The sequence below is a fragment of the Xiphias gladius genome, chromosome 3 (assembly GCF_016859285.1).
Source record: "Xiphias gladius isolate SHS-SW01 ecotype Sanya breed wild chromosome 3, ASM1685928v1, whole genome shotgun sequence".
Taxonomy (NCBI): domain Eukaryota; kingdom Metazoa; phylum Chordata; class Actinopteri; order Istiophoriformes; family Xiphiidae; genus Xiphias; species Xiphias gladius.
This window is the reverse complement of record NC_053402.1, coordinates 6450301-6475839: the sequence shown is the minus strand read 5'-3', so window position 1 is coordinate 6475839 and position 25539 is coordinate 6450301. Positions and strand designations below refer to the sequence as shown.

Here is a 25539-nt window from a genome sequence, read left to right as displayed (position 1 = left end):
TTTGAGCTGTAATTCAAAGTGTTGAATTAAGAGTCTGATTACTCTTGTAAATGAAATATTTAAGTTTTTGATTTTTAATAACTTGACTTTAGTATTTCTACACTGTAATTCTCCCACAACTTTAAAAGTGGCCTTAATGATGCAAACGCATAGTTCCATTTTGACCAGTAGAGGGGGCCAGGTGACCATGTAATAATCAGTAGTAAAGCGTTTATTGATTTCCAGCATTTAGAGAATTTTGTTAGAAAAACTAATTGACAAACTAAATACAACTATATTTATCCCATAGCGAGGGATACATCTGTAATACGTTTTTTATACAAGTCATTTACGACTGCGGTTAATATGTAGGCCAAACAGATGGTACCAACCGAATCTAAACAGGCACAAGTGACAGTTAACACTGTACCTTTGTACTTAAAATAATCTGTCACGTCATACTGATAATAAACGTTAAAAGTATGACATGTGAACACTGTTCATTCTTGTATTTTCAGTGTGTCATTAAGATAGAACAGAAAGGACATAACGCTTTTTACATAAATAAGCATATCATTATAGAAATAAGGATAAAAACAAATCACTCACAAAAGTTCAACTTAATAAACTTAGCCCTGTTGGGTTACTCGAAACTCTTCTCGTCACCCTCTCCGTCGACGTTACGTACGCAGCCGTGGCGTGCCTGCAAGCCAAATAACATGGAGTCGTCTTTCTGGCATCTCCAAGGGATCCATGCAAAAACCTAAGCAGCGATTAAAAGAGGAAGTTTCTCCATGGGAGCAGTCAAACCCTCTTGCGAGCATCGTCTCGGGGCGTAAAGCTTCAGCTCCGTCCTGAAAGTATGACGAACGGTGCTTAAACAGCCAGCCTTACACTGCGATTCGCAAACAAGGGCCGATTTCAGTGAGTATTTGCACTATAAAAAATGCAGTTTGTGGGCGTTTGGGGTTCAAAAGGCATTGTGCAGGGATGCATTGTTTTTATAGTGACCTGAGAACGACTGGATCGATATCAGACACGTCCTCTGAAGCAACAAAGGCCAACCCGGGGGACACCTTGATGTACCCGGACATTTTCCTGCTTTTTAGAGGGGCAGCACGAGAGGATATGGGCCTTAATATAAAGGCCACTTATTTATGTAACCATTTGGGCGCCCCATTTCATTCTTTATGACCAGACATATTGTGAAAATAGATCAGAGAATCTGAAAACTGCAGCTGGCAAAAAATACTGAGGGCAGCCAAAGCCCTATAGACTGCAGATTTGAGACTTTCATACTGTCTGGTATGCTTTTTGATTCTTACTTAAATTTAGCTGACTGTTTGAAGATTTTTTTTTTTTTTTTTTTGTGCAAATTACTACAGTAAGTAGTTGCAGTTTGAAACTTTTAAGCCATTAAAAACTTTTATTTTTGTTTTATTGTGTGTTCATGTGTAAATGCTTCCAGAAGAAGAGGAGGCTGCACAATGTAGGCAGGCTGGTCACCAGTGGGACTCCATACTGTTCTCTGGGGGACCATGGAGCCAGAAAGACCCCTAACCCCAGGGACCAGTTATGGGCCCCAAACCTTCACCTCAGCACAAACCTTTCTCAGCTGCACCTTACAGGTTAAAGATATTATCAAAGCATTATCATTTTTGTTCTGATTTCCATCATCCGACAATAAGAATACAAATGTTTTTATTATCGCTTCTAGTCCTCATGTTCTCAAAATGTGAGAGATGGCCTGATGTCTACCAAATGCTCGTGGGGCCACGCTGGAGATGATGGCTCCATGCAGACTGAGGGCACTCAACCCAGTGCAGACCCAGGGAAGAGTGCACAGAGGAGATTCAGGTCGTCAGCGTTTCCTTCCTCCCTAAGCTGGGACTCTGATTCTGAGAAAGAAACACTAGATGGTAACACATGGTTTAAAATCTATTGGAAACCTGTTGCACACTTCTCAAGAGTAGCACAGTAGTGTTTACAATCTGCAGCAAAGCTATAAGTAATACAGATTTTAGCTAATATATGATGCCATCAGTGTACCTATCATTGTTGTCCTCTTATTGTTTTAAATGTTGTTCAGTCTGCTTGTGGTCAGAAGTCTCCCATCTCTCTCTCTCTCTATATATATAACCTGAGTATGCGCTGTATTATTGACCGTGGATTTTAACTGTTGAGCTGTGAAGTGATGTTCCTGTGGTAATGTGTTTTGTGTGTGTTAGAGGAGGAGCTGCAGCACTTTTCTAACCCTCATGGTCTGGCTGCTCACAGCCCAGGATCTCCTTCTTCTGGACTCAGGTGAGGAGGAGATATAGCAGGAAAGGTGATGATTTGTTTAGTGGTGAAATGAGCAAGAAAAAAACTCCCTGAGAGACAGAGGGCACACTACACCTTTTGTAAAACATTTATGCAAGGCAGTAGCCAGGATATTAAAAGTACTGAGTTACTTTGTCATAGTGCCCTCCTAGACAACACCCACAAACAACAAAAAGCCAGCACATATTTTTTTTTAATTATTATGATTTTTCATATTTCATGATTCCTTTGGGAATCAGCTGCATATAAACTGAAAGCAATAGGTTGACATTGTGAGAAATATGCCTATTCACTTACCTTACGAGAACTGAGTAAAAAGATTGATACCACTCTCATATCTGTCTGTTAGATTTGAAGCTACAGTCAGCAGCCAGTTAGTGTAGCTTTGCATAAAGACTGGAAACAGGGAAGCAGCTAGCCTGGCTCTGTTAAAAGGTAGCAGATGTCTACCAGTACATCTGAGGGTCAGTAATTAACACAAAATGAAGTAAATTTTCTTGTGTCATTTGTGTGAATTTTAATGCTGTAGCATTTGTGCAGTATGTTTATTCACCCAAACAGACAATGTATCAACTGTACAGAGGCTAGCTGCAAGCTAGCTAGAAAGCTGTTTGTGTGTCTGAGTGTGTCTGTGTGTTTGTGTGGTAGCTCCTGACCAATGAATAGTTCCACACATAAAACCACAACCTGATGCTTTTACTCTTTGGTTTTTGTACAGATTAAGCAAACCAGATATAACATGTTAATTTGTGAGTTTTAGAGGTGCTGTAAGGCCAGCTGTTTCCTCATGTTTCCAGTCTTTATGCTAAGCTCAGCTAACTGGCAGCTGGCCGTAGCCTTATATATAAACAGACAGAAATGACAGTGGTATCAATCTTTTCATCTAACTCTTGGAAGTGAAAAATGCATTTTCCAAAATATCAAACTATTGCTTCAAAGAACTGAACTCCACAACTGCTACAAAATTCCAGATTACATAGTTTTTATCAGCAAACGTTTTCTTCTTTATTAGGGAAATTACGGACCCGTAAAGCATTACTGTTTTATTTCCCAACATGAAGGTCTAAATTAAGTTTCAAAGCCTTCTCCACACTGCCTACAATAAAATTATGATGGGAACATACTAAATTCTTTATTTATTTAGTTGGCCTAAAAGTAGTCAACCTTAGATAGAAAGATGCTACAAATTATGGCATCATTAAAAAACATTCCAACCATGTGTATGTTTATAAGTACACTAGACCCAATTTGCTAAAACGTACAAAATTCCCTGAAAAAATATCAAGGACATGACCTCAGTGTCCTCTGTAGTAGTTATGTCGAAGAAATTTATAAGAAATAAACACTCTCACACAATCTGTAATGAATATAATATTATGAAGTGATTTAGTTTTAGGCAGAGATGCTAACTTTTCACTTGTTCAGAATTTAAATGTTAATTACATTAATGTTTTTATCCTTCCAATGTTGCCAGACTTGATAGTGAAGATGACCCAGAACCTGAAAAACTGCAGCACTTGCATAGTAAAAGTGATACATCTACCCCTGTGGAGGGGCACAACGATAACAATGAGAGTGCAAAGACAGAAGAGCCAAAAACATCTCAGCTTGGCCTACCAGAATGTAAGTGCCACAAGGAAGAAACAAAATCTGCCTGTACACTTAGTATCTTTCTTATGGCTGGATCGCAACAGTGCGTCCAGCCCCATAAACGCAAATGTTGCTGAGTGCGTGAGTGAGTGCGTGAGTGAGTGCGTGAGTGAGTGAGTGAGTGAGTGAGTGAGCGATGAAGTTACACCATTGTTCAGCCAAATGTGGCGTGTCTGAGTGCTGAAGTTACACTATTGGATGGCCTGCCGAGTGTAAGAATTTCCAGGCATTGTTGCCAACTTAGCAGCTTTGTTGCTAGATTTACAGATTTTTTTATTTTTTTATTTTTTTTTCTTCTTCCCAGGACCCTTTAGTGACTTTTCCTCACAAAAGCACCGAGCAACAAATCTAGCGACTTTTTGGAAAAACCTTAGCTACTTTACGTAGAAGAGAGTCACCAGTATTCCCCTGTGAATGCGAGGTCAGGCTTTCCCTCTGCAGGCACACTTCTCTACGAAGTTGACCTCGCGGCAGCTGACAAAGACGTGAATGAGCTTCTAACTTTACCTGACTGACCATTTTAGAAGTAAATATAACCAAAATCACAGCACAGCCGTTGTAGTTAACTTATGTGTATTGTGGTTTTGTCAGACGACGTCTTGGTTATAAAATCAGGGTTTTAGCAGTGCAGAGCAGCAGCTTGGTAATGGTTTGGAAGTGACTGCTCGTTACCATGTAGTCTTAATGGGGCGCGTTTCATTCAGTATTTCATACTTGTTCCATTGTCTGACAACAGACATAGAGAAAAACATTTAATGAGAACAGCTTTATTGGAAAATTTGGCTGTATTAAAATAGTGTATATGTGAGCACAGAGAGTAGGAGAGAAGCAAACAGATAAAAGGCGCTCCAGCCATATACTAGGTTTTGACTTAGTCTTGTTATCTAAAGGCTCACTAAATTCATAATTTCTCTGTTTTCTCTTCACAGTGGCAGACAGCAAAGTCTGGAATGTATCTGAGGGAGCTGAGCTGTTTCTGTCCAAAGTAAAACCAAAGGAAGTTTGCCAAATGGAGGAGGAGGCAGACAACAGTGAGGGAGATGAGGGAGAGAAAAGGCTCAAGGGAAAGGAAACCAAGGAGTCTGAGAGAGATGTGTACTCCTTCCCTGGAGACTCAGACCCCGAGAGTCCCCCTCCTGCCCCTTGGGCTCATTGCACATTCATTCAGCGGTGCAGAAAGAAGAGAGTGCTACTCAGGCCTTTCTCTGGACTTGGCACGTTGAAGCGCACATTGCCTGAGACTGGCCAGCAGGCAGAAGTGAGTCTTCAAAAATCAAAAACCTCTGAGATGGCACAGCTGAATCAAGGTGGAGGGGTTTATGATTTTGAGGAAGGCAGCTTTGGAGAGGGAGCAGTGGAAGAGCCAATAAAGTTCAGAGACAGAGGAGGGAAAAGAGACGAAGAAGAAGAAAGTAAGGTAGAGCCAGGTAAAGAAATTTTCACCTGTGTGGAATGTAGCATTTACTTCAAAAAGCAAGTCCACCTGCAGGAGCATATGGTTGAGCACTGTCAAAGTGGTTCAGGGGGTGACAGACGTTTAGGAAAGAGCAGTCGTTTTCGATGTACTGAGTGTGGATGGAACCTGCCAAATCGGCTTGCACTGGCAGACCACCATAAAAGGCACCAGGAATCCCGTCTGAAGATTCTGGAGGAGATTGAGAAACTGAATGAAAATGGGAAGGCAAGAGAGATTCAGAAACTGGACAATAAGGTGGTGAAGCATATAAGCCCAGACCCAGCTGTTATGCAAGATGCAAGCCCGGTCTCGATTCCAGGCAAAGGGTCAGACCCAGAAATAGTCACATCTCCACCTCTATCCCCAGCCCCAGTTTCTTCACTAGAAGCAGACCCAGCAGTTGTTCACTCAGATGCAACTCCTCCAAATTCAGTTCGATCTCCAGCTCAAGCCCGAGCTGTCTCTGCTTACCGCCGTCGCTTTTTCTGCGCCAAGTGTAACTTCAGCACAAGAACCTCCCAGGCACTGGCTAACCACTCAAAGACTCACAATAGAAAAAAACCCACTCTCCAGGCTGTCTCCCCACCTCCTGGTTCACCATCATGTCTAGCATCCACTTCCCTGGCCTGCGGTCATTGTGCCTTCCTAACCTCAAATCAAACCGTACTGAGGGAACACCAGAAACTCGTTCATCCAGGACAGTTCTCCATTAGTGGAGGACAGGCGGATGAGACTGTCCAGCATTCAAAGGCTAATGTGGGTGCTCAAATTTCTATACCCATCCTTGATTCTGACCACCTCTCTGGATCTGGATGCCTGCCCAATGCAAGTCAAGGCAAAAGCCAGCAAGTAGTCACTGCCTCTGAGGACAGCACAACAACAGACAGCGCTGCGCTTCGGCCCGCAAGCCAAGTGGTCTTCAAGTGTGTAAGGAACAGGAGATTTAGCAGGAGAGGAAAGGCTTGGACTGATTTGGCCAAGTTTCATCCCAGACTGGATGATGACAAACTGCCCCGGAGGGAAGAAGAAGAGGAGGATGAATATCAGAGCACAGAGCTTGACACTGAACTGTCACAACAACAGGCCAACTTACCTAGAGGAGTGAAACGGCACACCAGAGCACGATCCAACATAGGTGAGGCTCAGTTTCAAACTAAAGACTCTGTATCACAAGACCACTCTTGCAACTCTGCACTGAAGTACTCAGGTTTGAGCATGATTTCTCTAAAATCACAGTTTACGCACTGCTTACTCAGAGAACCTGAGAAAGAGAAGCTGCAGTAATCAATATTTATTTGCAATAACAATCGGTAAAATGACTATGGATAATGAGAAAAGGGCTTCTTGTAGTGAAGAAAACATAGATAATTATCAACTACCCCTGTAGTTCCCCTCAGCTCTATGGAACATCTTAGCATCCCTAAGCTCATTGTTTTGGTTTACTTGCCTGTAGCTTTAATGTTTTGGTTCACTCACGACTCTCATCAGCAATGACCCGGCAGGCAGCTGTTTTCAGCAAAAAACTTTTGATAAACCTACTGTTCACAACCTGTCCAACACCAAACAGCAGACAGCAGACTTAGTGGAGCATTTATCAGCTGGATGTAGAGTAAATATTGGATATTTGACATTTGTCAGGTGGCCAGCAACACAACTACAAATGAATGCTAATGTTGTTCTGTAAATCGTGGATGTGTAATTAGGCAATAAATAATCAACTTTCTTTACAAGAAATCTAGATGCGTTAGCATACAGTTGTATGCAAAGATTTGAGCACCCATTGGGAAATTACATATTTTTCAGATTTTTTAAGTGAAAAGAAGTAAATACAACCCCTGCAGCAAACAAACATTATTAATTAGCCTTTCCTCAAATATTGATGCACATGTTTTTTATTTCATGAACTTAAACAACAGGGAAAAAAACAGTAATTGTGGTGAAAATTTTAACACCCTTCTACTTGTAAAGTCTAAGAACTTCATTAACTCATTTGGATTTATAAGGCAGGTCAAGAATTGTCATTAGGAATTATCAACTGATGAAAGTTGCAGAGTTTAATAAATGATTTGACTCTTTCAACCTTGTGGTGACGATTAACAAGCATGGGCTCCTAAAAGCAACTAACTGATGATCTGAAATGAAGCTGTTTGATTCCTACAAAGCAGGGGAGGCTATAACTGGATATCAAAGTCCTTCCACTTTGAAATTTCCACTCTGAAATATCACTAAGAAATGGCAGTTAAGGGGAACTGTGGAAGTCAAGACAAGATCTGGACGACCAAGAAAACTTTCAGATAAAACTGCACATCTGCTGAGCAGAAAGGCAAAGCAAAGCCCCCATATGACAGCAGAGTAGTTACAGGAAGGTTTCCCTTACACAGGAGTGGTGGCGCACCATTCCACAGTACAGCGTTGATGCGCAAACATGCAAGAGTCGTCAGAAGGAAATCTTATCTGCAACCTCAGCAAAAAACTGAACATCTGAAGTCTGTAAAGAAACATCTGGATAAGCAAGAGTCATTTTGGAAACAAGTGCTGTGGACGCTTTAGCCACAATCACTAAAGTTGTGTTTGGAGGAAAAAAAGGAGCAGCATTTGATGAAAAGAACACCTCACCAACTGTTCGGCAGCAAGTGGTATAGGAAGCATTGCATGGATAGAGGGAAGAATGAACTCCATTGAATATCAGCAAATTCTGGATGCACATATCAAGCAGTAAGTCAAGAAACTTCATACCCCCACAGCTCTGGCTCAACCAGATGTTGCTTTGCAGACTTCAGACAATGACTTGTCAAGAGTTCACAGGTAAGATTTTTTTCTGATGACTCTTCCATGTGACCGAGGAACAGTGCACCACCACTCCTGTGTTAGTTAAACTTTTCTACATCTCCTTTACTGTCATATGGGGTTTCGCTCTGCCTCACTGTCCAATAGATGTGCAGGTTTGTCCGAAAGTTTTCTTGGTCATCAAAATCTTGTCAAGACTTCCACAGTTCCCCTTAACTCCTATTCCTTGATGACATTTTGGACAGTGGAAATTGCAAGCTCGAAGCGCTTTGATATCTTTTTACAGCCTCCCCTACTTTTTAGGAATCAATTAGGTTCCTTTTAGATCCTCAGTCAGTTGTTTAGAGGAGCCCATGGTTGCTGAGTGTCACCACAAGGTTTGAAGAGTCAGATAATTTACCTGCTCTGGAGCTGTCATCAGCTGACAATTCCTAATGACAACTCTAAACCCGGCCTTGCAAGTCCTAATGAGCCTGTTTGTTCCAGGGGTTGCATTTTCTACTTTTCACTTCAAAAATCAACAAAATTTGAATCTAACTGTAATACCTTTACCTGAAAGTGTAATCATATAAATGACTGGGGATTAGTCAGATTGCTACACTGCGTTAAATAAAATTATAGTACTTCTTGCCCTGTCGCACTTCTTTGTAGCAATGTTGTTGTGTTCCCATATGCCAGCAAATAACTTCATGAGTATAATGTGATAATTACTAACAGGAATAATGGTTAATGGTGAAAACTACAACAATAAAAACAAGTTGTAATAAATCAGAACCATTCTTTAAAGTGTTGAGATATGGTAGATATGGTTGATAGTTTCAGAGGTGACTTAGGTCAGACAGACTTTTAGTGCTTTTCAAAGGAGCTCTGCAAGAGCTCTCACCCCAAACCCTACATGCACATTCATGCTTAAGGTGTGTAGCCTCAGCTGATACTGATTCAGTTTGAGTAGGACATGTCTGTTTTTTCAAGATTGATTTTTTTTTTTTTTCTTTATAGAAGACTGTTCAGCACAGCAGAGTGCTACGTTATCACTCCCGCCTAAGAAGAGTGTGAAGGATGAAGGCAAGCAGGAAGTGGAGAAAGAGGGAAAGGTTTTCTTTTTGAGGAGGAGCACCCGGGTTACTGCTGCTCCTGCAGAAACTGACAGTGATGACGATGACGACGACATTGATGAGGAACGTGTTCGACATTTCCTGTCAGAGGGCATCTTGGATGAAGACAAAGATGAGACTGATGAAGACGCAGAGGCGCTTAAGAGTGTGGAGAGGAAATGCCCCTACTGCCCGGATAGATTTCATAATGGCATTGGGCTTGCCAATCACGTGAGAGGCCACCTGAACCGAGTGGGGGTCAGCTACAATGTGCGTCACTTCATATCCCCCGAGGAAGTCAATGCGATTGAGAAGAAGTTCTCCTATCAGAAGAAGAAGAAAAAAGGTCAGCAGCTTGTTGCACGAGTTTCTTTAGACTGTGTAGATGTTGTCTTAGCAGATTTTGAAACCCTAGCAGACAATCTTTTTTTATGTCTTTGTCTTAAAATATGCTTTGAATAATTACCCTGATCTAGGGTGAATGAAAATAACACCAGCCAAGATGAAGAAAAACCTCACTTTTTTGCTGACATGTTTGAAACACTTGTCACCTGCATTTAAAAGTGGTTAACATAAAGCAATGGCTCCCAACCTTGGATACACAAGGGACACAAAATTAATCTGAAGGGTCACGAGCGAATTAACAAAATAAGAAAGCTGAAGAAAAAAACAGTTTCTGCTATACAAAGTTAAATCAGTCTTTTCAGACTTTCCTCTAATCTTTACTTTTCTCACGTTGGTTACTGGATCATTTCACTTCTTCAGGACTCCACAAATATTAAAATAACATAAGAAAAACAAGACTAAGTCTACAGTCACACTTATAGCTCTGTGAGCCTGTACTTCGGCACAGTGGTGCTTTGAGCTTAATGTTAACATGAGCATGCTAAAATGACAGTGCCCGCATATTGATGTGTATCAGGTATGATGACCATGGTCAGCATCTGGGTTTAGTGTGTTGGCATGCTAAAATTTGTTAATTACCACCAAATACAAAGTACAGACTGATGGGAGTGTCATTAATTTTGCAGGTTTGACCTGATAATGGCACTATATGAAAAGTTCAAGATCACCAAAGTCATTAGATTGTCATAATGTCAATCCATCCAATATGTGCTTAGACATTACATTTAAAACGACAGATGTCAACCTCCTGGTGGCACTAAAGAAAATGTCATGGCACCACTTAAGTCAGTAGTATTCATCCTCTGGGGACCATGAATGTCTGTACAGAGTTTCATGGCAATCCATCAAATAGTTGTTGAGATATTTCACTCTGGACCAAGTGGTGAAGTGACTAATTGAAGGACAGACCAGTATTTACATTCCTAGAGTGTTGCCGCTAATGTGGCTAAAAAATTGCTCTTAAGTTAAACTGGTAACAACAACCAAGTTGTAAAAAGAAATTACTTTGATTTAAGGGGTCACAAGCCAAAACAATTTGGGACTCACAGCTGTAAAGTATCATACTGCACATTCAGTCACATGTGTAAACTTCTCGTATTGCCTGTCCTCCCCACAGTTGCCAACTTTGACCCAGACACATTTAGTGTGATGCACTGTGAGTTCTGTAGCGCTGGCTTTGACACCCGGGCCGGTCTGTCCAGTCATGCCCGGGCCCACCTCCGCGACTTTGGCATCACTAACTGGGACGTTACCATCTCACCGATCCACATCCTGAGGGAGCTGTTTTCCAGCAGGCCCGACCTTGTAATCCCCACAGCTCCCCCTCGGAGCCTCAGCTCACCACAGGAGGAGGGTGAGGAGGAAGAGGAGGAAGGGGAGGGAATCACTCAGGTAAAGCTGGAGGGGGAGACAAGTGAAAGGAAGCTGAGTGCTGCCATTTCTGATGCGCTGCCTTCAGCATCTCCTCAACACTGGAAGGAGGAGCACGGTGGAGAAGAGTGTGAAGGTAAGTTTTCATTATTGATTCATCCTTAAAAGTAGTAGTGTGCCACATAGACCTTACTTTTTGCTTTGTTATTGTGTGGGTTGCTGATGTGTTTGATAGCTATTACATGGTGATCCTGTTAGGGTTTGAACTTGGCAGAGGGTATAAAGACCTCTGTAATTATGCCAGGGGGGATGAAGAAGACTATTACAAATACATAAAGAAGTGGGAAAGGTGATACTGATTGATACTGATGACTCTGAATAAAAACGGGACTGACTGACTTGGGTGACACCATTGTAGTGTTTTAATTAGGATGGTGGCTGTTGAGAAAATCTGCCTTAACAGAGAGAAAGAGTGCGTGTGTCTGTCTCTCTCTCTCTCTCTCTCTCTCTCTGTGTGTGTGTGTGTGTGTGTGTGTGTGTGTGTGTGTGTGTGTGTGTGTGTGTGTGTGTGTGTGTGTGTGTGTGTGTGTGTGTTGGAGAGAGTGAGAGAGTCACTGATGCCGGTGGTTGATGTGGCACTCGGTGCATTTATCCCAACCTCCGCCTTCACTCGATTGGTCACGCCTTAGCTTAGCGGTGCATATGGGGGCAAAATGGCTGCTTCCACCTCCCCGCAGACCCAAACAATAGCGGAAAAACTGTCTGGCTTCAGCTGCCGGGAGTCCGATGCACTGCGGTTGCGGACCGGTGAGTACCGCGCGCTATAATCCCTGTGCACCGCGTGCCCTCGGATCACACGGCGGCGTTACACTGCGCGTCTCGCGCCGCATCTTCTGTCACATTGTGGCCAGACAACAGCCAACTCTTTATCATATGAGACCATGTAAAGAAAACCAATGTCGCGCACAGCCATGCAGGTAGCCCATGACATGCATGTCAAAAGCTTATAAAGCTGGTCATTGTTATTGTTTCGGGTGCTCCCATCTTGCACGCGCGGATAAATTGTGATGATTTTCGCTGTTGAGATATTGTTGTTACAGTTTGTGTTTTCTTAATGTCTGAGGGGTTTTTATTGTGCACGTCTGGGATGACGTCCAGAATTTTCAATGCTGCAGGATCTCTAAAATTACCTACAGTTGCCCAATCCTCGCCATTTTACTTTGCTTTGATTTTTGATAGAGGACACGCTGTGCTTTCAAGTGCATGCATTTGTGCATGTTTTTACAGAAAACTAACAGTGAGATTGAACAGGAAACACGGGAACTTTATGGACTGAAAGCGGTCATAGTAAATAATCTTATTACAACTTATCTGTATCAACGAAGTATAATCGAAGTATCACTTTTACTTGGAAGTATCGGGTTGCAGAGTGTTTCCCTGACTGAGTGGATACAAAGTCAAGTTAGCGCTTTGCTACTTTGTTCCGTTTTATAAATACTCGGCTGATTATTTAGTACTGTCTTTATTATAATAGATGGTGTTATAACGCTGCGCTCCGAGGTGTCACATCGCCGCTCTTTTACAGTCAAGAGATGAACTGACAAGCGCAGAGCCGCCCACCAGACAAAAAGCATTGTCTGTCTCCACGTCCCTTTTGATTTACTGATTTGTCGCAGAAAATGGCACTTTTATCCCAGGAAAGCCTGACTGCGGGGAACCAAGACACCCATGTTTGTATCATACAGTAGTACAATTATTACCTCTGTGACAGGTATTCGTTACTTGAATTGTTTTTATGTACATTCCCTCACAGAAGACGTTATAATGCGCTGTTATTGCAAGGACTGAGAAATTATAGGCAATGAGCTCACAAGACTGGGTTGAATTTTCTGCCCTCAGTTTGCAACTCTTATTTATTCTCAAGGCACTAAAAAATACATTTTTTATGCTTTAAAAGGGTGACTTTTTTAGAGACAGAAATTAAATCTAGTTGTGAGACACATTCCTCAGACATCATAATCTGTTTTAAGGTGATTTATTATCACAGTAACTTAATTGGCCTAATTAACATGGCATATTTACACTTATATAGATATTGTGTTTTATGTTTCAGGGGATGAGGAGGAAGCAGCTGAGGAAGACGATGAGGAGGAGCTGCAGCTTCCAGCTCTGGATGGTCTAAGCTCCAGCCCCAGAAAAACAGGACTGTGCAGCGTGGACACAGACAGCCTATCTCCCGGGGAGGATGCAGAAACCAAGGGTGAGAGAGAAATATGGGAACACTGACCCCAGAGTGTTGACAAGGGATTGGATTTGCTACAGCAAAGCCTTATCACAGCTGTCAGTGAGGAAATTGTAAAACTGACCTCAGGTCAGCGTTGAGACATGACAAAACTACACAGAAGAGGGTTGTCCCCTGGGAAATCCTGAAAGGTTGACAAATGTATTAAGGGGCTCATAAAAGCACCTCTAATACTGTGCCAGTGTTCCTGCAGACTGGGTGAAGATATAGACAGGAAGGTAAAGTGAGGTGACATGTCCTCTGGGATATCTGTGGCCTCTAAAAGAACCTGAGCCACCTGCTGTTGTTTGCAAACTTTGTGTTAATCCTCCACTTGGTTGAAATAATGAATTAATACATTAACAATGTCAACAGAAACAGTTATTTTGAAATATTTCAGAAGTGTATAGGATGACACTTTTTACTGCACATTTCTTATAATGTCTCATCAGCTGCTCTTGACTTTTGCAGTCCACAATTTAAAGTGTGAGGTGTGTGAAGCTCAGTTTGAGACCAGACGGGGACTGTCCAGTCACGCCCGCTCTCACTTGCGCCAGCTGGGCATCGGTGTCTCAGAGAGCAGCGGGGCACCCATCGACCTCCTCTACCAAATTGCCAGGGAGCGCAACATAGACAGCCAAATAAGCTCATCTCTTCTGGAGCCACTTTCAGCCAAGAACTCCTCCCCTCCTGTCCCTCAGAAAGATGAGGATTTAGAAGATATGGATTTAGACGAGAAACCGATCCCTCTCTCCACCCCGGCCAAAGGAGCAAAAGCAGTGCCACCCTCTTCCTCCTCCACACCAACCCCTTCCCCTGGTGCCTCTCCAGCTCCATCTCATTCTGGCTCCCCTTCCTCAGTAGTGAGGAAAGCCCCCATTTCCTCTCTGCTGCCAGTGTCTTCCCCCTTGCGCTCCCCGGAGCACAAGCCTGGGGGAATGAAAACCTTAACTTCTAACCTCTCTGCCCATGCCACCATCGCAACCAAACCCCTCTGGGCACCACAGGAGAATGATGCTCCTCTCAACCTCGGTGAGTGTTACTGCCCTCACCGAAGTCTATCTCTGTTTAAATCTTAAAAAGTTATATTGTTTATTGTTCTTATGAATCTCAATTTAGTTATTTCTTCTTCATATGCAGCACTGGAGATGGACCCCAACAAGGACATTGTTTGTCAGCTATGTGGTGCCTGGTTTGAGACACGGAAAGGCTTATCCAGCCACGCGCGAGCCCATCTGCGGCACTTTGGGGTGGAGTACTCTGAATCCAAGGGCTCTCCCATTGACCTCCTTAACCAGCTCATTGATACAGATGACTTCAAGCACAAAGCCAATGCATTGCAGCTTGACAGCCACACAGAACCACGGGGCCTCACCACCACACTCTCCTCCCCAAAGCAGTCCCTGATGAGCCTCTCCTCCTCTTCCCCTTCTTCCCTTCTGTATAAGGTGACCACAGCTGGAGGTGGGTCAACATCCAAAGCTACCTCTTCCTCTGCCTCGTCTTTACTTGGCCCGCCTGCCAAGCGTCTCAAGTCCTCTTCCATGCAGGTCTTCCGCCTGAGTAGTGGGGAGCTCATGGCCCTGCCACACAGTAAGTGCTGCCTCTTGTATAAAAGGATAAATCCTTCACATAAAATGGTTCTTAACTGTAAAAATCATATATGTTGGATGAGGTGTAATGCTTTTTCTGTTTAACACAACATCAAACTCTTAGGTGAACCCCCAAAGGAAATAGGCTGTGAGTTCTGCGGCGAATATTTTGAGAATCGTAAAGGGCTCTCCAGCCATGCCCGCTCCCACCTGCGCCAGATGGGCATTACTGAGTGGTCTGTCAACGGCTCCCCAATTGACACCCTGAGGGAGATCATCACAAGGCGGGGCCTGCCCTGCGCCCTTCCTCTAAAACCTCTCAAAACTCCACCTCCATCCTCTCCAGGACCCCCTCGTTCCCCTCTGTCAACCTCCTCGTCTCCTTCAGCCACCCTCCTCAGTCGCCTCCCCTTCGCCTTTGCCCGCCCCTCCAGTCCTCCTCCGCCTGCTGTATCAAAATTGAGCTCAGCTCCACAGACATCTTCTAGTGCGCTAATCATCAAGCTGAAGCCTGAGCCAGTGCAGCTGGAGGTAACCACACCTGGAGCTGTGGGGAGATCTGGGGGCTTCTCTACTGAACCTCTCAGCTGTAGCTGGAGCAGCTCTGACAATGTGTTCCCCCTCAACTTGGGTAACTTAAACCTTGAGTTTTGTCTCCAGGGCTTATTTAGCAGTTTAAATACATTGTTTAACATTTTGGGAAACACACTTATTTACTATCTTGTTAAGCATTAGATGAGAAGATTGATTCGATATGCTTGTGTCATTGTGTCTGTACAGTAAATATGTTTACAATATGTTAATATGTTCTCCCTGTGGTCCTTCCTCAGCCATGGCCCATGAAGTGGAGCCTACAAGGGATATTCGCTGTGAGTTCTGCGGGGAATATTTTGAGAACCGTAAAGGCCTCTCCAGCCACGCCCGCTCCCACCTGCGCCAGATGGGCATTACAGAATGGTCTGTCAACGGCTCGCCCATCGACACTCTGAGGGAGGTTATGCACAAGAGAGGGGTGGGCGGCTCCTCCCACTCAGTTCAGGGAGTGAAGAAGGAATCGAGCCAGGGAGCAAAGAGTCCCCGATGGGAGAACAAAGGGGGTGCCAGCAGTTCAGAGGGTTTAGGCGTTTCAGGCTACCAGTCGTCGAAATTCCGTAAATCTCCACTCAGTTTGCTGCAGTCAGGGTCAAGGCTCCATAAGCAGGGCCTGGGGTCTGTGGGCCCATCTACTACCCCACCTGCAGGAAAGCTTTTCAGGATGTCCTCACTGGGGAAAAGGCCTCTGTCAGAAGAGGCCCAGCCAGTGGATAGTTCACATTCACCACCACATCAGCTTAAGACTTTCTCACCTCTGCCACATGATTTCTCCTACAAAAGAAAACCCTCCCCAGACAAGCATGGACACCAGGGTGAGTCATTGTTAGGTTTTTGTTTTTCTACTGTTATTCTGTATTTCTCCAATGTTGAACAGATTATTAATCTCCCATCACTGACTTCCTTTCCGTTTTTCAGATCCCAGCTGTGAGTTGTGTGGGTTCTACTTTGAGAACCGTAAGGCTCTGGCCAGCCACGCACGAGCCCACCTGAGGCAGTTTGGTGTGACTGAGTGGTGTGTAAATGGATCCCCTATCGAGACACTTAGCGCTTGGATGCGCAGCAGGCCACAGAAGGTGTTGGAGATGCACCGTAGCTACATGCAGGGGAACCGCTCTGCCCTCAAGAAGGTGAGGAGAAGTAGTCAGATAATTCATTTTAGTGTAATAACTCAGGTGAGTGCAAGTGTTGTTTTAAGATAGCAAACTCTAAGGCTTTACATAGATTTATCTTTGGCCTCTTACTCCAGCAAGGTCTACTGTTGCGTGTATGAATGTTTTTTTGTTTTTTTTTCACAGAAAAAATGTAAAATATCAGTGGAAGAACTTTTGCCTCCCACAAAGCTGAGCAGCTATACAATAAAAGATCATAACCCACTGTGCTACTTTTCTGAACACTCACTTTCCTCCCAGTGTCTTTGAATAGGTGTCACGTTTGAGATCTAACATGCCTCAGCTGGTGGCTCGACAGACATTTTGTGTCTTGGAAAGCTTCAGACGTGTTGTCTAACAGCTTTGAGCCTTACTGTAGATCCTGTGTCTTTACACACAGCAAAAATCACTGAGAGGACAGATGCCAGAACAACTCAGCTATTGACTTGATAGTTGCCATAGTAACCAGGGTTCCTGGCAGCTTATGTTTCATCTTCAGATAAATTATGGCATGTTGTTGATAGAAGAAAATATAGTCCCCCCCCCGAATTACTTTCAGGTGTATTCGCGTCACTGTCACACCTTTTCCCTGAGCTTTAATCTGACACACATACAGATTGGATTACTTTTTAAATGTCCTTGTAATCATATTGTAAAGTTGTTGTTTTTTTTTTTCATACTGAAAAACTGAACCCAACTAAGCTACATTTGTTGGACTGTTACGTCTGCATCTAAGGACAAAGTAATGACTGGTAGCAAGATTAGAAAAGTACTTATCCATTTTATAAACAATTTATTGATTAGTCAATTGAAAGAAATTAATCGGCAACTGTTTTGTTTGTTGTCTAAAGTCTTGTCGATTTCATACCAACAGACCAAAACCCAAAGATATTCAGCTTACAGTGATATAAAACAGACAAAAGTAGAAAATACTCACATTTTGTAGCTGTTATTTTTGCCTGATAAATGACTTAACAGATTAATCAATTAGCTGCCAATTTTCTGTCGCTTGACTAATCAATTAATTGAAACTGAAACACTTCAGTAAATTATTTGATTGACTCACTCACTCACGCTGCTGAGTTGCAGCTCTAGTACACTGCCAGTAAAAATTTGTTGAACAGTATATATAGTTGTACTAGTAGTATTTCTAGTTACATCTCAGGCAATGTGCATGTGTATTAATACCCCAAAATGAGAAAATAAAAATAAACGAAATAAGTGTAGTGATAAATATGTAAACTATGTTTGAAAAAATGTTCATTTCAGTTCATTTAGATGCATATTGACACACACTCGACAGATATTTTTCATTCACAATGGTTAAACCCCTGGCCAGGGTGAAGTTGGGTGGAGCTACGATGCGCATTGTGTGATATTGCCAAACTTTTAACTACTAATAACATTGATAAAATTAACAGGTCAATGGTAGATGTCCATCAGACTCAGTCTAATCAGGAAACAAGAGTAAAGACACCTGTGCTGGCGGACTGTAGGTATGAAGGGGCTTTATAGGTTTTCAGAGATTTCTCTGTAAAACAATCTTTTATTCCCCAGAGTAACAATGACTTGCCTTTTTTTTGGAAAAATATAATTATAACTCAAGGTCCACTTGCTAGCTTTCTGTGGAGCAGTTTTCATTAGCAGATGAAAGTTAACTATTGCCTTATTTATTATTATTATTATTATTAGTATTATTATTATTATCATCAAAGATTACCACTGATGAAGACCATGACATGCGGTTGAAAGCTCCGGAAAGAGGTAGTAAGTGGCCTTTAAGCCTTATCTATTTGCCTTCTAAAGCAGCTCATTGATACTGATGACTTAAAACATAAAGCCAGCATATACAATAAGGATCTCTTAATTGCCAAGCTTTCTTAATTGGGCTTGTAATGCTTTATTTATAACAGATACGCTTGAAAGGTCGCCCGCTATGACTGTATACGGTATGTTATAACACAGATAGTTCTAAATTAATGGTATGACAAATCTAGAGAATGTTTTCCATACCAGTTGCCCAACTGGTTATCAAGATCTAGGCATTTAATGTTAAGGTGCCTACATGAACTCCTTAGCCTACTGTTTTAAAGGAACAGATTGAGGTTTTATGCTCTACTAGAAAGTGGGCAATTAAAATCCCTTAAATATAGCAGCAAAATTTGGATAATAAAATAGTTGATTGAAAAGGCCCAATTAAACAGTCCGTTTTATGAATAACCTTGATAATATAGGCAATAGCAATGAAGTAGACCAGCACACATCCTAAAACCACATCATTTTTACACTTAGTTTTTGTACAGGTATACAAAATATATAAAAAAATAAATGTAATATGTTAATTAATTTGCTTTAGAAGAGCTGTTCAGCAGATTTTGATACCTTTGGAAAGAGACAGGCTACCCCCCTGTTAGTAGTTTTGTGGTAAACTAAGATTACTAGTTACTGGCTGTAGCTTCATATTTACTGTACAGACATGCTATCAGGGTTATATGAATTAATATATTTTAAGAGAGAAATTCGCTGTGTAACGCATTATTTGACCTTATTACTATAACTAGGTGTGCTTAATGTAGTATCACTGGAATTACACCAGGACATGGCAGCTTAAGTGTCTGTCATTAGTTTAAACCTGATAAAGATTACTCATCTTTTTCAATCTTTCAGAAGAACAGCTCACCTCTGACTGCATCATCGGATTCTGATTATATCCTCCCCATCTCATCACAGAAGGCCTCTTCTTCCTCCTCCTCCCAGTGGTCTTCTTCTTTGGCTGTAAGCCTGGTGCGACCAATGAGCCGTGAGGTCAGCCAGGGCTCTTCCAAGACCACAGAAGGTGAAGCTGGAACCAACCTACAGGCTGCTGCCATCAGGCCTGGCCGCAGCAGTCCCAGTCCCTCACAGCTTGCCAGCAGTCTCCCACTTCAAGCACAGGTGGCACGTAGCGAGCTGAATGTCCGCCTGCCCAGAGGTATATTAGGATCCAGCATATGTTTTGGTTCTCATGTGCTCAGTCAAGTACATATGCCTGCATGTATCATATATCCACGTTTGTACACCTTGTACGTTGTCAATTGATTCAAATTTGTGTCGAGGTGAAGTCTCAGAAAACATTTCTACCGTTTGACTCCAGAAATCTTAAACTATTGAAATATTCTTAGGTTAGTTGACTGTTTTAGCCACACTTTAGCAATGCTAATGACATTGCTTTGGGGATGGCAATGTTGGTTGCTTGGTCAATTACTTTGGTCCAGTCTAAAATACATCTATTGGATGGATTGCTATGAAATGACACTATTGGTCCTCAGAAGATGTATCTCTTTGACTTTGGTGATTCCCTGACTCTTCCTCTAGTCCCATCAAGAGACTGATATTTGTGTTTTTCAGTGAATGGTCTTGACAACTATTGGGTGGATTAGTGTGAAACTTGGTACACATTCATGCTCCCCTCAGGATGAATTGTAGTAACTTTTGGGATCCTTTAACTTTTCAGCTAGCACCGTCATCAGGTCACAATTGTAAGTTGGCCAATACCTTGGTTTATAACCAAATAACTGCAAAACTAATGAATATCCCTAAACTAAGATGATCAACAAGGTTGAACATTGTTAAAAAATAGACCTGCTAAACAGTAGCATTTTAGCATTGTCATTGTGAGAATGTTAGCATTCTGACATTAACATTTAGGTCACAGCACTGCTGCCAAAGTGCATCCTCACAGAGCTGCTAGCATGGCTGTAGAATCTTGTTTTAAAAAAGGTGAATGACCGCAGCTACACAATAACAGTGTTAACTGTGGGATTTATTAGATGCAAGACAAAAGAACAGTTATGCTAAAAGAGAAACAAAAACGCTGAAAGTGAGGTGTTTAACCAGGAGAAATAAATGAAATGTTTGAAGTAAAGGCACAGCACCGTGCTTGCCTTTGTTTCTAGAGACATCTAGTTGCTTTTTATCTTTTTTTTTTTTTTACATTAAATTGGCTTGTATGATGTTTTTAGTTTTTTACTCATTTTTACATTTGATATATTGCAGAATATTTGTGCAAAATTAACCAAGTACAAAATTAAATGAGAAAAGAGAATTATTGCAGATTATATATCATCTGTGTTTAGAAAGGAAAACTCCACCATATTGGCTTTCAAAGATTGAATTACCTTCCCAGCAATTCGGCACTGATACACTCACAAGTATATGAGTGCAGTTCCACTTTGCACCAATCCTGTTTGTCACCTCCTCCTCTTGTTAAGGTTTTGAGCGTCGACCCTTGAAGCACCCGTCTTGTCCAGACGGAACAGAAAGAGACAGTGGTCCTACTAAGCCTCCCCGCACAGGCACCGTCCCAGCCCTTGTGCCCAAACCACCCTCCTACCCACTGGTCAAGCTGGTGGGTAAATTCTACACCCTGAAGTGCCGGTGAGTGAAACCTTTATGTTAAAGTAGGGCTTCCCAGGGCCCAAGAGAAAATGTTCAGGGACCTTAAAATTAGAAATTGTTAGACAGCAGAATTAATAGAACTGTCTGGCTAAATTTTAAATAGTCCCTTAATCCCAAACAGCAATCACCACACCTACCCCCTGCTGAGCAGTAATTATTGCTAATGCAGTATATTGAGAGTTGTGAACATTTGGAATTTTTAAGTCAACACTAATGAGTGTTTAAGTTCTGATATAACTGCAAAAACTTTGCTGGAGCCACAATAGTTGTTTCATTATTTTACAGATAAGTTTCAGTGTTATTTTTTTTTTGCGTAATTCTCAGTTTAAATGTGTTTTTCTGTCTGCATTAGGTTCTGCGAGGTGGAGTTTCACGGCCCGTTGTCAGTACAGGAGGACTGGATCAGACACCTCCAGCAGCACATCCGCAAGATGAACTACAGCAAGCCTGCTACACCCAAAGCAACTTCCACTGAACCCCCTGCCCCAGCTGATGACCCAACACCAGTCCAGGCCTCTGCCCCAGCCTCCACCTCTACCTCCAGTACCACCTCTACCACACCTGCCCTCACCGCCACCCTGACCCGCACCACAGCTCCTAACAGCCGCTCCACTACACCTCTGGCTGAGTGTGCTCCTACCGTCACTGCCACAGAGATAGCAAACGTATCAGAGGAGCAGTCCAGCCTAACTCCGACTCCTATACCTCTCCCTACCCAGATGGTGTAACCTCAAATTCATTGCTCACTGTCATTTTCCCCCATCTTGTTTTCTCCTGCCTTTACACTTTTTGTCCATCTATTTCTTTCCTTTGGCCTTCACAAAGTGTTGTTGTGGAGGAGTGTTTCCCCTCCAAAGAGCCCTCTGAGCCCCAAGCACCTTTGAAAGAGCTTTCTAGACTGTTAATAAGTCCCGTTACCATGGGAATGAAGCTCTCCTGGCTTATCTGCGCACTGGGGATTGTGGGAACTGTCCAAGGTTATGAGGAAAGATGAACTAATGTTTTTTGTTTGACTTGTTTAAATTGAATGTCCAGGTGTTGATTTGGACCGTTGCTGTACCTCTCCTCCCATTCCCTTGGCGATTTAGGGGTTAATGTAGTCCTTTATCAAACTTATCTGAGATTAAATGACATTTATAATCATGGTAGTCTTGTGATTTAGACTTTAAACATGTGGTAACACTTAGTGTTAAAAAAAGGCACTTTTAACAGTGACATTGTCATTCAGCACTTACTAAAACACCCATTTAAATGGGTGAAATTTGACTAATTCCGATTGGTTAAAGGAGCAAGAAGTGGAAGCACACCCAAAAAGGGATATCCCCTTAGATAACTTTATAATGTAATGTAATACTTTCCCCAAAATATACATTTTGCTTGAATGTAGCTTAAAGCACCTAATAATACTTTATATGCACACATTCAAACACAATTAAACATATGCCCCATGTTACTATGCCATTGAAGTTTTACCTTTCGTGATGTTGCTACTCCACATTTTGCTGTTTTCAGCAGATAGGGCTGCTGTTGTGTTGAAGGCACAGTTGCTTTTTAATCTTTAAGATTTTAGAAGTGGGGCCATAGAAAATGTTCAAGGTTACACATTTCAAGTTGCTCCATTCACAGTGTTGCCATTTTCTTCCTGCCTTTTTCAATGTAACCCAAATTATTATTTATTTATTATTATGCATCTGAATGTGGTAAGCTAGGTCATTTTAAAGCTAAAGTAGATCTTTAGAATGTTTGAAAATAGGTCAGCGGTGCACTTTTAATCTAGTGCACAATGTGAGTGTGTTTATTTTGTATGTTTGTATACATACATAGCAAATGTGCATTTTTTTCCCATTTTAAAGAGAAAGACAGAAGTAAAACTGCTTGATAGGAAGACAACTTGTTAGCTCAAAATGAACTAAATTTGGGAGCCTGTCTGTATGTAGTCTGATCTGGACTTATATGCATCCATCTCTGTGTTAGGATGTGCCAAAGAGTCTGTTTACTTCCTTGTCTTGGCTCTGTAACAGCTGTTTACATTGGACCTGATCGTGGGGGAAACTGCACAGCTATCAAGTTCCCCAAGGCTCCACACTGAACGGTTGACTGAACCAGTGGTGATCTGTATCCACTACATTCACCGCCGAGTTCCCTCAGTTTCAAAGACTCGGGCTACTGCAGCAGCTTCATGGGACTCATGTTGTTACTGTAGGTTTAGATTATACCAATTAAACATGAACACAAATAAAACTTGATTTCAAGCAGGGCTCTTGAAAACTGTCAGCCCTCAGTCCAAACACAGAAACGCATCTGACCTTGGGCTCCTGAGGCTGAAGTTTGCGATCTGTTTCTTTCTACATTGCTTCAGATTGTGTTCATATCAACCGAGAACTGAAGCAATAACTAAAGGGTCCATATAGGCTGATGACCTTTTTAAGTTTGTTCCAGTGTTTGAAACATGACTGTTCAATCTAAAAGATACCCTAACCCTTTTATGGAGTATAGACACATACTATATAACTACATGTACTTAAGAAACTGTTGATGCTAGTAGAGCCTTCAGCAGTTCTAATAGCAAAGTAGTTAAAAAAAAAAAAAAAAAAAGATCTTAATTCCTCTAGTGTGATTTGTTTTCAACCTTTGATGCTATGCTTTTTTTATTGCTCTGTGCATTTCTGTATTTGCAGTCCTGCAAGGTGAATCTTAGAGTATTTTTTATTTTTATCTGTTAGTCTCTCCAAGCTGAAACTGGTGCTGGTGAGAATGTCGCAGGTCAGCGAGACGGCGAGTGACTGAACGTGAGGAAAACATTTTAATGTGACTGTCACGTCCTGGTATCAAAAGACTCTAATAAGCAGGCCTTAAAGGGGACCATTTCGCAGGGTGAGATATGATCCTCTCTCTGCATTCACAGAATAATAGAAAGTATAGCCTCTCACAGGTCTGTGGCTGCATTACTGTGTGAGATGTGAATTAAGAGGCTGGTGCATTAGAGTTCCCTTTTAAGATTACCTGAATAAGCCTCAGCTGGTGTAACTGGCTGTTTTGTGTGTGTGTGTGTGTGTGTGTGTGTGTGTGTGTGTGTGTGTGTGTGTGTGTGTGTGTGTGTGTGTGTGTGTGTGTGTGTGTGTGTGTGTGTGTGTGTGTGTGTGTGTGTGTGTGTGAGTGAGTGAGTGAGTGAGTGAGTGAGTGTATGAGTGTGTAAAAAGACAGTAAGATGATAATGAGAATTAAGAAGAAAAAGATGCAGTTGTGGAAAGAACTGTACTGTACACAAAGGGTTAAGTTTTAAGTGAATCAACTCCAGAACAAACAATAAATGTGATTTCAATATCAGACACTGCATTGTATCCTTTATTGTTACATTATAGCACATCACCTATATGTGCACCTTGATCTGAGAACAATTGTTGGTAATGTCCAACTTTGTGTGCCAACTCTTTGGTTGTAATGGTTTTTGACCACTAGGGGGAAGCACAATACAAGCATAATTTTTCATAGTTAATTCCAAGCAGATTTGACTTGAATACAAACTAAAAAGGCAGGGAAAATAAACCTTAATTCAGAATTTAATTGACTGCAATGTGGAAATTGTCTTCTACTAAACCACACAGTACAACTCACTTACAATGGAGTCACTTACAATGTGAAGAGATTTGTTCTTTGTGTTTAAAAACCCTTATATTTTTACTGGCTATATTAACCACTCTCTGCAGTTTCTTCATCCTAACATTAAGTTTTCTATACCATATGACCATGTTAGAAAATAAAAAATACAATATTTTACACTATATGCATTTATATTTGTTGGTGGAGACCAAAACAGAGCTAAAAGGAGAGCTAATATTGAACTTTAATTTATCAGTCATTGACATGACTCCAAATCAATGTTAATGTTATGCAGTGAGTGCTAGATGTGTAAATACAGTGCATTCAGAAAATATTCAGTATTCACTTTTTTCACGTTTTGTTATGTTGCAACTTTATGCTAAAATTGTTTAAACTCATTTTTTCCCTCATCAATCTACACTCAATATCCCATAATGACAGAGTGAAAACAGCATTTTGAAATTTTTTTCAAATTTATCAAAAACGAAAAATTGACATTACACATTGACAGAAGTATTCCTACCCTTAGCTATGACACTTTAAATTTAACTCTGGTACCTCCCATTTCTTTCTCTCCATAATTCTTAAATGGAAGAGGTTTGGAACAAGGAGGACTCTTCCTGGAGCTGGCCGTCCAGCCAAACTGAGCAATCAAGGGAGAAGGGCCTCGGTAAGAGAGGTTACTAAGAACCTGATAGTCACTCTGGCTGAGTTACAGAGATGCTGTGTTGAGATTAGAGATGCTTCCAGCAGGACAACCGTCGCTGCAGCACTCCACCAATTTGGACGTAATGGCAGAGTGACAGAAGCCTCACCTCAGTGA

At 41.9% G+C, this 25539-nt stretch overlaps 1 protein-coding gene across 3 annotated transcripts; it reads left to right on the top strand.

The window, feature by feature from the left end:
- Positions 1-631: 631 nt before the first annotated feature.
- On the top strand, positions 632-24221 carry si:ch211-194b1.1 (protein Wiz). Of its 3 annotated transcripts, none has more exons than XM_040157829.1 (17): positions 632-903; positions 1448-1607; positions 1697-1898; positions 2208-2283; positions 3776-3924; positions 4881-6542; positions 9194-9634; positions 10811-11200; positions 13178-13324; positions 13817-14377; positions 14486-14938; positions 15062-15568; positions 15768-16343; positions 16447-16658; positions 19347-19650; positions 20930-21095; positions 21469-24221. In XM_040157829.1, the coding sequence occupies exons 2-17, from the start codon at positions 1518-1520 to the stop codon at positions 21842-21844; spliced, it is 6312 nt and encodes a 2103-aa protein (XP_040013763.1). In that variant the 5' UTR covers positions 632-903; positions 1448-1517; the 3' UTR covers positions 21845-24221. The 3 variants fall into 3 exon arrangements, with proteins under 3 accessions (XP_040013763.1, XP_040013772.1, XP_040013755.1); XM_040157838.1 differs by having other exon boundaries at positions 13157-13324; positions 19410-19650; XM_040157821.1 differs by having other exon boundaries at positions 13157-13324.
- The last annotated feature ends 1318 nt before the right edge of the window (positions 24222-25539 follow it).